Source organism: Silurus aristotelis (assembly GCF_946808225.1).
Source record: "Silurus aristotelis genome assembly, chromosome: 4".
Taxonomy (NCBI): Eukaryota; Metazoa; Chordata; class Actinopteri; order Siluriformes; family Siluridae; genus Silurus; species Silurus aristotelis.
In genome coordinates, this window is record NC_139577.1 from 32404229 (window position 1) to 32417506 (window position 13278).

Below are 13278 nucleotides of genomic sequence, written 5' to 3' on the forward strand. Positions count from 1 at the left end.
TATTACCTATTTATTGTTAATATAATAATTGAATCTAAAAATATTTATAAATATATAATAGAAATACTTAAAAATATTTAAGTAATACGCACTATTACTACTTTTACAAAAAAAATAATAATAATAATAAATAAAATAATAAATTAAACACGTTTTATTTATTTATTATTATTTGCGTTCTGAGTAATATTATTGTTATTATTTATTTATTATATATTATTTATATTTTAAGTTTAATTAAAGCTCTCGGAATTCGGTTCTGACTCATGTTTTGCACTCGAGTCCTTTTACGTTTCCCTTTTTTTTTCCCCCATTTATTTTTTTCTTCGTTCACTCGTTGTCTCGGGTTTTTGTGTTGACGATCTGCAGCTCTCCTGCACATAAGGACTTCATCAATCATGCCAAATTACAGGCCAAGCCTCGCCATTAATGCACACGTCACCTCACATAAACAGCCTTTCCCCAATAAAGCTCTGATAAACACAGCAGAGACATCAGCTCCAACCTGGAGCAGCAGTGAAAATCAACTCCATCTCCTCCCTGACCTTCAGTCATTCACCTCAGTCCAGCATCTCCACAATCAAAAGAAAGTGCAGAATTTATTCATTTCAATATTTTAACAAAAAAACAAAAAAACAAAAAAAAACCCAACCTTAACAGCAATTAAAAAAATAATAATATGTATTTTTTTTACATTTTAATTGAGCAAATTAGAGATTATATATATATATATATATATATATATATATATATATATATATATATATATATATATATATATATATATATAAGAAAAACAGTTCAGTAATTTATTTCATTTTCTAAATAAAAATGGTCATGGCAAGAAAAAAACAAAAAACAAAAAAAGACCCTTTTTTAGACCAAATTCCCCGATTATTTCTCTTCATAATGACCATTTTGATCAGTTTGCGTTGTTTAGCCCGTATTTATTTATTCCCTCATTTTCGTGACACCACAAAGAATACTTCATAATACAAATAATTTCGGATAAGTTTAGAAATAAAATGTAAGTTGCATAAAAATGATCAATGAAAAATGCGTAAAAAAGTGGCGAAGAAAAAATCTTAAAACAATGTGCAATGATACGAATATAATTAATAATCAATCAATATATACATAAAAAAATAATTTACATTTCTTATGATAAAATAATGAATAATGATAGCGTTTATAACGTGCAAATAAAGAGATAAAGAAAGAACGGTTCATAGAGAAACCGGATATTACACCGACTTTTACATTTTTTATATTTTAACAGTTTTGCAGAAACATTCTCACGTCTTTTTTTCCAGCAGAGTGTGTGTGTGTGTGTATTTGTGTGTGTATTTGTGTGTGTTTGTGTGTGTGTGTGTGTGTGTGTGTGTGTGTGTGTATTTGTGTGTGTGTGTGTGTGTTTGTATTGAAAAGCCGCTCTTGGTTAAAAAAAAATTAATAAATAAATAAATAAATAAAAAATTGAAAATCTGAACAATGAACGTGCTTACTTTCTTACAAAGAGATTTGTACGGTTTATAAATATATATATATATATATATATATGCGTATTAAAATGAATGAAATAATAAATATAGGTAACATTTATTAAAATAAAATGTGACTAATTGAATAAAATCTCAGTAACGTCATTAGCGACTATTTTCTATTTACATTTGATGTATTTTATATGCTAATATTTGAGCATTTGAATGTATTAAACTTAAAACAACAATGCTCCAAACCCAATACTACAAATATATATTATAAATATGTACTTTTGAAGTCGCGATCAAAACGATGAGGCAAAAACCCCGCCCCTAACTCCGCCCTTTAATAATAACCTTAACCCTAATAAATATTTGCTTTTCCTACAAGTTTGACTTCGTGTATAGAACAATAAAACAGTCCTTATTTCAGTTTATTTCCTCTTCTTTACGTTGTAGTTTTATTCTAAATATTATTTTAGAAATCAGTAATTCTATTCTGAATTTTAGCTCTAATCACTGATCCTTATTAATACATAATTAACATTTTTTTTTAGATTCAAAGAAATTTTCCATAATTACACATCATTTAGCAGAAACATGGTACTTTCCTCAGTGAAGTGATTTGTGGACACCTGAGCAGAAGATCCAAATTCTCCAGTCCACATTTAGTTATAGTATCCTGCACTTTTCTGGGAAAATGTTCCACTCGATTTCAGGGTGTGTGTCATCAGTCAGCAGGATGTTAGTAAAGTCATGTATGGTTGTAGGTGAGGTGAGGAGGTCTGGTGTGCAGTCGACATTCACATGCACGTTCTCAGGAAGCTGATCCTCGCCACAGGCTCGCTCATTAGGGACAAACACAATTATAAAAGCTGCTTTGAGACAATGTGCATTGCTAAAAGTGATAAAGAAATAAAAAAAATCTTCCCACATCTTCCCACCTGTGTACAGTATATCTACATTAAGATGGCTTTGTGCACAGGAGCATTGTCCTGCTAAATCAAGTGAAACAGACTTTTTATACAACTGTGTAAAAAGCTCCAAACACAGGATTGTTTTTATGCTTTGCACCATTTTATTTAATTTTTGTATACAATCTAGAAGTATTTAGTCCAGTGTCATCATTCAGAAACCTCTTAAACAAAACAATTAGCATTTTTAATTCATTCATTTGCTAATATTATTAAATAAATCTGTTCAAACGGCGTCAGTTCATCGTTGGGGATTTTTCTGCTGTCAGCAGAACTTCATTTGTCATGATCTTTCATTGTTCTGTCCTGTAAGGCCTCTTGGAAAGATTTATAAAAACAAAAAAAAACAAACAAACAAAAGAATAAATAGGCATGTGCCGGTATCACGAGAAAAAAAAAAAAAAGGAAAATTAAAAAGTGTGAACGAACTCCATGGTGTCTTCACGGAGTCCGTTAGATCTTCATGTCTAGTGCATGTGACACGTATTTACTCTCGATGCTCAACCACGTTCAGCTCGAATGATCAAGGGACATGTGCTGAAAATATAGTGCGAGGGTTTACAGGCACAAGCCTCCTACAGGCATCTAATAATAATAATAATAATAATAATAATAAAGCCAAATCATGTGATCAAGTGGAATCGAATGGATTCCTCTAGAATTTCTTTCCAGAACAGTAAAATAATAAAAAAGAACTAATAATAAAAAAATAAAAAGTCACCAGATACAAACGGGACTTTTGTTCGCATCGTTAGTGTTCGTTTACTTCTTGATGAAGGACATCAGCGATGTGAGTGGTTTATGAGTGCGTGTGTCCGCGTGTACGAGACGGAGGAGGAGACGTGGCAAAAAATGTCCTAAGTGCAAAAAGGCAGAAGTCCCGCATTAATAAAAAGGGAACGTTTATTTAAAAACAAAAAAAAAAAGTAGCTAAAATATTGAAAAATAAAATTATATATATATTTCTATATAAACCTCTTAAATATGTACATGATGTGCAAATAAAATCGGGTCGTATTACACACACTACATACGAGAACGTGTAGGAGGTCGAGTCAGTGCGCACGCTTCCTTTACAGCATTACGATTGGCACTACTGTGGAGCTCTTTTGGATGTGCATAAACCCAGAAAGGAGAGAGAGAGAGAGAGAGAGAGAGAGAGAGAGAGAGAGAGAGAGAGAGAGAGAGAGAGAGAGAGAGAGAGAATATATACAATATGACAGATAAAAAGATTTCCTTGGGTTAAAGTGCTCTTCAGCGGCCGAACTGCAACACAGCAGAAGCAACGACGGAATATATAGGCAGCTTGAGGGTGTGTGTGTGTGTGTGAGGGGGAAGCTACACATACACACGGTGGTGTTAGACAGCGAACAAGGATGGAGGGATTGCAGAAAAATCGAGTCCGTTGGGCTAGACGTCTAGACGAGAAAAAATAAATAAATAAAAAAAAATAAAAAAGGTTCGACAGTGTTAGAATTCCACTTGTATTTAAGATAAAGGGATCATCACGGGTGTGGGGCGGAGCAACAGCCTGGACGATGAGACGCCCTGCACGTATTCACACCTTATTTACAAATACGCCGTGGGAGAAAACCAGAAAACACCCGATGAGCAACCCGAGGCCCTCTGGGGAACCAGGCTGAACATGAATCTTCATATCCATGTGGGGTTTCGCCCCTCGTTACGTGTGCTCCGTTATAATCTCACACGTGTGGTGATTATTAGGTTCGATTTCCTTCATCATTGCCATCAAAAAAATATATCAAAAGGCTCTTCGGTTCTATCCGGATCTTTTTTTTTTTTTTTTAATGGATATAAAAACGAAGAGGAAAGAGGCGGAGACGTGGAGCGGGAGAAAAAACAAAACAAACAAAAAACAAGAGAAATGGCTTCATTAACGGACCAGACGTCTGGAATATTTATAAGCGGGCAAACACGAGTTTCGCGTCGAGTAGCTACATGGCTCTGCGTGGTTTTTCAGCTGCGTTTGAGATGCTACCCTTTTCCGCCTCGGGTTGCTAAGGCAACCGGTGGTTTGCGCGTGTGTGATTGTGTGTGTTGCTGTCTGGCTTTCCCTATGCTATACTAAAGAACACCTCTAGAGGTCAGCGTCCATTTCGCATAAGCGTTTCAGTGGCGTAGCCGAGTGTTTTATTGGCCGGTGCCGGTGTTATGCGTTTGTGGTGTGTGTGCGCGAGTCATCTGCTAGGCGGCGACATGGCCGATCAGATAGATGTTGTCATACAGGTGGCCCACGAAGTCCTCGCTGATGTTTTGTGCGGCGCGGCGCGTGTTCCGGATGAACTCGCGTTTCGACATCTTGTTCTTCACGTGCGGGCTGCTCAGGTCGATGGAAAGCAGGATGAGCGAGTAGCACAGCACGTACACGGCATCTGCAACACAACGAAAACGTATTTTTCAATACTTAGACATAATAATTGATGCTGATAGATTTCTCTGGCCTAAGCCCCGCCCCCATGTCCTGAAGAAACCCAAAGAGAACGTCTTTATAAACACGTGAAAAAGGTTAGACAGCCGTCACTCTGCTAACACTATAATCCTGCAGACTTTACTGTGGCTTTAGAGAAGACAGCCACGGCTATAAAGCCAAGCCAAGCTTACTCAAATCCGATTGGTCAGAAACGTGCCGAATCATTTGCTTGTTGCTATAGGAACAGCGCATAAGGATTAGCAGGCTGGGCGATTTACGAAAACCACGTATAAACACTGCTCTTATTTAAGGAGATGTCCATGGAAGGAGTCTCCAGCGCTTTGGAAATTTGGACTGACGTGGCCCGGGTTACGCTTTAGGGATTCTCATGACAAGATGTGACTTAAAACGTGACTATATACACGAAGAAAAATGACCATTTATTTAAAAAATTAAATAAATAAAAATTGTTAAAGTCAATAACAAACAAACAATTTAAAAAACACTATGTGAAGTTTTAGAAGAATAAATAAAGTCCAATTCAACATGGAATCAGAATCTCTGCTTCATCACATGTCTCTGTCCCGGATCGGTTTCCTGAAAGAGAGAGTCTGGGAGTCTTTTTAAAAAAAAAAAAAAAAAAAAAAAAAAAAAAAAAAAAAGGTTTTGTGAAGCATTCTTTTTTCTCCCCCCCCCAATAACTTACAAGTACATTAATTTTTTTCTAATTCTTAGTAAAAAAAAAAAAAAAAAGTAAAATAAAAAAACAATTTTATAAATTAAAACATTGTTGATAAAGCACTATATTATATAATTTTTTTTTTTTTTTTTACAAGGAGAATATATTTTAGCTATTTAAAAAAAATAAAAAATAAAAATATATATATATATATATATATATATATATATATAAAAATAGTGCTTTATCAACAATGTTTTAGCTTTTTTTTCTATTTTGTACAATACAAGAATCAAAATGATTTAGTATTAAACTTGGGGGGAAAAAAAATTTGGATTATACTTTTATTTTGTGCATCTAGAACAAGAAAACCTATAAATTATCAAAATTTAATAATTTTCTTTTAAGACGCAAAATAAACATCCAATCAAAAGGCTTCATCAAATAATTAAAAAAAATTGTTTAATAGAATTTTCTCTTCATCAAAAAAAAAAATCAATAAAAATGACGAGATGATCAATTCAAGCGTACTGTGACATCATTTATCACAATATTGACATTACAAGCAGCATTATTTTCATTTATAATTTTGTATTTTATTATTTTTTATTTATAAACTTAATGAGCCACAAGAATTAATTTAAGGATCTTCACCATGTAAAGACAAAAAATTAAAAATAAATGTATTCTTACATAAAATGCGGCATAAAACGAATAATCTTACAGAACTGTGGCTGGGCAACAGGGTGATATAATAGAGTTGTGATCAATCTGATAATAGTGCATTTGTTGTGATATAATAAGCATGTTATTTTTTGTAAAAAGAAAATTGTAATTTTTTTTAAATAGGAATGTCATGAAATTTTTTTTTAATTATTAAAATGTATATAAAAAATTTTTTTTGCCATCAGATTTGTACAGATCGCACAAAGAATATTGTTGTGATGGTCTTCGAGAGTATAATTATCGTGATCTTTTTGTTGCGACTCACCGGGCGTGAGGCCGACGTCCCGGACCAGCGCGGGGTTACAGGCACAGAAACGGTGTGAGAACTTGGTGATGAGCGTCTCCAGGTACTCGCCGCGCTCCTCGGGCGCGTGGATGTGTCTGAAGAAGTCCCTCAGCGCGTTGGGGAGGAACTGGTTACTGAAGTTGTGTAGCGTGACCAGCTCATCCAGCACGTCTCGGCTACAGGGGGGTTCAAACAGAAGGGGGTGGGGGGAATTCAATAATACTGCTTTTATAATGGCGGCTAAATAACTAGATTTCAGATTTTATGATTACATTCACCAGTCAGTAGATAAAAATGGTAATAAGAAGGTCATCGGTATTTGTTGCATCTTTAAAGAAAGGGGTGGGAAAGAGGAAAAAAAAAAAATAAATAAATAAATAAGTAAAATTTGCAATTTCACGGTATGCAGTGACCATTAAAGTAAAAATAAAATAAATAAATTAAATATCTTAAAAAAAAATTTATTTTAAGAAATTTTACAAATTTATATTTTTTCTACTCATAAAAGGCCATAAAGCCCCCTGTATGCTACAGCTTGTGACCTGGAAAAATATATTTTTCTTCTTTTAATATTTTAAATGAATATTTAAGGCCATACATATTTATTTATTTATAAATTTTTTTAATATAAAATGAATATATTGGATGGGGGGGGGATTGGGGTAATAGGAATACTTAAGTGTTCTAGTCCTTACAAAAAACAAAACAAAACAAAAAATAAAATAAATAAATAAATAAATAAAAATACACAAAAAACCCTAAAAGAGAAACAGAAAGATTGAGTAACAAACCGTTCGTCGAGATAAATACGCAGCATCTTCCAGTTCAGCGTTCTGGTGTAAAATATAAACTTGGCGATTTCCTTCGGATGGTCCAGGAGAATGCTTTTGGACATGAGGTAAGCGATACCCTACACACAGAAAGAAAAAGAGAGAGAGAGAGAGAGAAAGAGAGAGATAATCAGGTCGAAAACATGCAGTAGAACCCGAAAAGCAGTGTGACTTTAGCTAATGACATTCACAAAGCTATAAAACATGAACGGCTTGCAGGCTCTCACGTCGTTAACCAGAACGCTGGAGCGACCCGACGCCGGCCTCTGATCTTAGCGGTGAAAAGAAGCAGGCGTGTTATCGTGAGAACGTGGCGTGCCGGTTCTGCTCACCTCCTCAGGGTTAGCGTTGAACGTCAAGCTTCCTTCATCAAGCTGCATGTAGAGTTTTCTGTAGGAGAAGCCGGGGGGAAGAAGACGGTTGTAGATGGAACAGTGACCCCAAGTGGACTTGCACAAGCTGAAAGAGAAAAGGGGAGGGGAGGGTGTGAGAGAGAGAGAGAGAGAAAAAAACACAATAAAAAAATTTTCAGGATCAAGCATAAAAAATAAATAAATAATAAAAATTAAAAATAAAAAAACCCAAGATGTATATTTAAAAAAAAAAAAAAAAAAAAAACCTGAATTAAATAAAATACATTTTTTTTTAATTTATTAAATAAATCACTCTGCATCGTTCAGTCCCTTTCACTACACATGGAGCATTGTGTTTCCCCACGGACCTTTATTACTGACGCACCACTTGTTAAACTCTGGAGCGCTCTGGGCGAGTAAACAAACACTGCATAATGAAAAATGGAGAGATGGAAAAAGAAAAAAAAAACAGCAAAGGGCGAAGAAAAGATTCATATAGGATCCAGTTTCCTCCACAAAAAAAATTAAATGAAAAATGTGCCTAATTCCGACTTTATTTCTGGCAATACGGAGTTTATTTTCCGCATTTTTTAAAGTTAATCAGGCAGAGTCACCCCCTCTGTAGTGCCAGCTTTTACACTGTACAGTGCATTTACTTTTTTAGAAAAAAACTGAAATGTATTTGTATACACAGTATTTTTATTTATATATTTGCATTTTGATGTATTATAGCAAACAATGCACTAAAAGGGTTTAGTTTTCACAAATGTGACCTTTTCTATAAAGGAAACAACTTACTTTTAATTTACTTTGCACTAGTAAATAAATAAATAAATAAATAAAATGAAATTAAAACGATGCTCATTCAGAGTGAGTTTTTCCCCGTAATGCTGAAGTATCAGAAGAGAAAAGTGTTTGTACATTTATTCTATAGCGATAATATAATTTATTACAAAATATTCAGATAAAGAAACTTTCGCATGGTTTCACGTTAGTTTTTCCACTTTAGCGGTTCTGCGCCGGCTGCTTGTGTGAATACACTGATTAATAGTTGAAAATGGAAGTTACATTAAAATGAATCAACACGATAAAAAGGTCACGATATGAGTATTTAAGGCACGTGTCCTTATTCAGAATTGCCTCTCATTCCTACACCGGAGCAGCGAAGAGGTTTAGGGGCCTTGCACAGGGGCCCAGGAGTGATGGCTTAGTAAGGATTTAAACATGAACCTCTGTTTAAAAGTGTAATATCTTAATGACGACCACTTCTGATTGAGACGGAGGGATAAATGATGGCACAAGAGGTCAATCATGATGGACGGAAGGAGGGATTAATTGGTGGAAAAACGATTGAATGAATAGATGAATGAACATAAGTGGACAGATTGGTGGTTCAGTGGAAGACTGGGTATGTGGACAGACGGATGGGTGCGCAGATGAATAGATGGATGGGATTTAGGTTTGTAAACAGGCCGCCGATACACTTCTGTTTAGATGTTAACTGCATTTCATTGGCTTTGTATAATGACAAAGTTGAATCTAATCTGCTAGATTTGAATTTGAATGATGGGACAGATGGATCTGTGGACAAAAAGATGGATAGATGGGTATGTGGAAATATGGATGCATGTATGGGTATGTAGGTGATTGGATAGTTTAAACTTTTCTGTTCTTTAATGGGGTGATCCGTTTAATTTTCTCGCGACGGACATGTATGTGGACGGATGGAAAAATGGACAGACAGACGGGTAGACAGACGGGCAGACGGATAGGCAGACACAGCTGTAGATTTACACACACTCACCCCTGCCACAGGTACTCGTCGTTGCCCAGGTCTTGCCACACGCAGGAGGCCAGGCACAGGTCGGTGGCATTCAGGTAGGACAGGATGGTGATGCTGAGCTCAGGGGGCAGCATGTCCAGGTCTATGAAGCCCTGCTCCTCTTTGGCCTTGCGCGTTCGCAGCAGGTGCCCGATGTCGGCGTGACACTGTGGCACACGGCGCGAGTGCGGCGGCGTCTCGTTCAGCAGCTCGGTCATCCTGCGCCGACGCTCGCTGCGCTGGAGGAAACACTGCTCGCTGTATTCCTGCTGCAGCTGCTGGTTCCTCGCCACCCTCCACAGGCCCTGACCCATCTGCAGACCTGAACCAGCACACACACACACTTATTTCCCATATTCGGACCAGGCAAATGTCCCCACAACATTAGAAATTCCCATCCTCATGGGGACATTTTATCTACAAGGATGCACTTCAGATCTGTTGGTCCAAATTCAGGAGTAAAAAAAAATAAAATAAAAAAAAATTAAAAATGGAAAAATTTAATTAGTTGACATTTGTTAGACCCCATTTGGGGTAATACAGAGGTGTATAAAGTGTGTGTTTTTTACATTTAATTACATTTATTAATTTTTTTAAGTTTGTATTTGAGAAACGCACAATGAGCGAATTCCTTTATTCACGCCGACATGCAGAATTGTCAAGAAATCTTGCCTTCAAGAGAGCTACTTGAAGCTGTACATAAAACGCAACAGAATATACTTTTAATACTATCAAGTCATTGCTGTAGAAACCATGACGCAGTAGTAAACGCAAAACCCTGATCGCGACTGCGAAAACAGGAAATGAGTCAAAACCTTTTGACCAATCAGAATCCGTGGTTCAACTAAGTGGCATCGTATAGATCAAAGGCTATATTCGTGCATGGAGTATAAAAAGAACAAGAAAAAATAATACATAAACAAAGGTTCCTTATTTTGTGTGTGTGTGTGTGTGTGTGTGTGTGTGTGTGTGTGTGATGACTCAGAGAGAAGCTATTGGACCTGCTCAGTAACATTTCCATCATTCAATGTTCATTTCATCATTTTCAGTAAACGTTTATAAAAAAAAACAAAAAACAAAAAAAAAAAAAAAAAAGACAAGAAAGTAAGAAAATAAGTGGACAGATATTTTACACTTACAGATAAACTGATAGACAGAGACACAAGCCAGACAGGTAAGATAGATAGAATCTGTAGATAAAAAGACAGAGAGATGGATAAACAGATGTGATGTGATCAGCAGTAGGAAAGTGGTAGCTCAGGAGGTTAAGAGTGAAACTTCTCTAAAGGTTGAGAGCTCATTACTGTCTAAATAACTGGTAACAAAAGTGAGTACACCCTCAGGTGAGAACGGCTGTACGTGGTGTAACTGGGGAAAGTCACGTGTCCTATTCATCATGTTCATGTTTTTGTCTGCTTGACAGAACCAGACAAATGTGTGTATCGTGTATTAGAGCAGTTCAAATTCTGTGCGAGTCCAAATTTTCTCTGGATGTTCTCCATGGAACCTCATGGTAAAGAGTCTCTGAAGATTTGAGAATTTGAATTGTTGCTCTCCACAAAGATGCTGAGGCTGTAAGAAGATCAAAAACACCCTGAAACTGAGTTACAGTACAGTGGTCAGGGTCATACAGATGTTTTCCAACACGGGTTCCACTCAGAACACCTCTCAAGGGTCCTTCAGAGAAGTTGAGTCCTCGTGCTGTGCGTCAGGTGCAAAAGCTGCTTCATAAAACACTTCATGAGTGCTTTAGAGGTTGCAGAAGGTCCACTTTCCAGTGCTCAGACCATACTCCACACACTGAAACAACAAGGAGGAAGCCTCTTCTGAAGCTCCTCACAAGAACCACAAACCGTTTACTGTCCAAGAGTATGAATTACTGGGACCATGTCCTGTGGTCTGATGAGTCCAACATAAACTTCTCTGGCTCAGATGGTGTCTGTGAGGAAGAGTAACAAGACTATTTGTGTCTTGTCTACAGTCAAGCATGGTGGTGGCACAAACATGGATTCCAACATGTACTGTGAGATTCTGAAGCAGAACATGATGCCCTCACTTCAGAGACTGGGACGAACTGCAGTTTTCCAACATAATAACGACCCTAAACAAGATGACGAGTGCCTTGCTGAGAAAGCTGAAGGTGATGGAGTGGAAAAGTTTGTCTCTGATGTCATTATGGAGGCGTGGATGAGGATTACAGCAACTACCTGTGCAGCTCTGGTGAATTCCAGGCCCAGGAGGATGAAAACAGTGCAACATAACAAAACATAGCACAGTTCCGACACGTTCACTGAGGGTGTACTCACTTTTGTTGCCAGTTATTTTGACAGTAATGTCTGCATGTTGTTATTTTTAGAGGACAGTAAATCTGTACTTTATACAAACTGCACAATGAGACTCTAAAATATGTTTCATTTCTATAGTATTCTCCCTGGAGAAGAGATTTTGTGAAATACTGTAAATTAAAGTCTGCCAAATACCATGGATATGAGTGCGAATGCAAACGTAGATCTTCATGTAGACAGAACAGGACAATAATTCACATCAGACACAACACAATTATATCAATTAAAAATGGATCATATGATCAGATTCTGCCTCGAGATTCCAAACTTATGATTGTGAGAGACAAGGAATTGAGAGGTGAATGTTGTGCATCTCAACGTGTTCTCTCACACACACACACTCACTCACTCACACACTCACTCACTCACACACTCTCACACACACACTCACTCAATCACTCTCACACACACACTCACACACTCACACACTCACACTCACACACTCACACACTCACACACTCACACTCACACACTCACACTCACACACTCACACTCACACACTCACACACTCACACACTCACACACTCACACTCACACTCACACACTCACACTCACACACTCACACACTCACACACAGACTGTAGTCCTGTTCTGAGATTTCTGGTAATTTTAGTCAACACATGTGTTTAGAGTAAATACTGAATCAGCATTATGTATGTGCACAATCATTCAGGCAAATTCAGGCACACACACACACACACAGACACACACAGACACAGACACACACACACTCTTCAGGTCACTCAGGACACCTGCTATAGCAGATCGTTTGTTTACATTTGCATTCTGACTGCTGGCCTCAAACTCAGGTCTAAAGTCATGTTTTAATACCAAATAAAAACCAATAAAAATCCTAACGAAGCGGTAAAAAGATGAAAAACACAAATCCGAACTGTTTTGCTTTGATTTCGCTCCAAAACAGCAACAACAAAGTCGCCATTCCATGCCAAGTTAGATTGACGTACACCCATAAGCCCCGCCCTCTGAGTACGCGATTGGCTCACAGACAAGTCCATCAAGCCAACTAGCTATTTGATTGGCTCCTCCAAACGCCACTTCACCACGTATTGTTAGGGGGCGGCACCGCCCACCACCTTACCTGTGTGTTGTTGGGGCTTTAATTCTACCGCCGCCGCGACGAAAGAAAAGCGCCGGTCTGTGCGTTCACGGAGCGAAAATGTCCTTCAGGCTCCGCACTCAAGCGAGGGGCGCATTTCCAGCACAGTCGCCCGGCGTCCAAACTCCACGAACTCCCGCTGCTCCCTGAGCGACTTCGCACTCTGACGCTCGAATCAGCTTTAATCCGCTCGGCCACGCCCCCTCTTCCGCTTAGCCACGCCCACTTGTCATT

The 13278-nt window shown here is 37.5% G+C and overlaps 1 protein-coding gene across 2 annotated transcripts; it reads right to left on the minus strand.

Moving 5' to 3' along the window:
• Positions 1-2536: 2536 nt before the first annotated feature.
• Positions 2537-13248, minus strand: fbxo8 (F-box protein 8). 2 transcript variants are annotated; one of them, XM_083538829.1, is made up of 6 exons: positions 13027-13248; positions 9565-9904; positions 7740-7866; positions 7369-7487; positions 6557-6753; positions 2537-4848 (listed from the first exon to the last, which is right to left on the minus strand). In XM_083538829.1, the coding sequence occupies exons 2-6, from the start codon at positions 9894-9896 to the stop codon at positions 4661-4663; spliced, it is 963 nt and encodes a 320-aa protein (XP_083394955.1). In that variant the 5' UTR covers positions 9897-9904; positions 13027-13248; the 3' UTR covers positions 2537-4660. The 2 variants fall into 2 exon arrangements, with proteins under 2 accessions (XP_083394955.1, XP_083394956.1); XM_083538830.1 differs by having other exon boundaries at positions 3795-4848; positions 9565-9896.
• Between the last annotated feature and the right edge of the window lie 30 nt (positions 13249-13278).

Excerpts from the sequence above, each read along its gene's own strand:
- fbxo8 (XM_083538829.1), bottom strand. The coding sequence starts at position 9,896 with ATGGGTCAGGGCCTGTGGAGGGTGGCGAGGAACCAGCAGCTGCAGCAG. Across the intron at positions 7,867-9,564 it reads GACGAGTACCTGTGGCAGGG|CTTGTGCAAGTCCACTTGGG; the intron begins GTGAGTGTGTGT and ends TTTCTCTTTCAG. Across the intron at positions 7,488-7,739 it reads TCAACGCTAACCCTGAGGAG|GGTATCGCTTACCTCATGTC; the intron begins GTGAGCAGAACC and ends TTCTGTGTGTAG.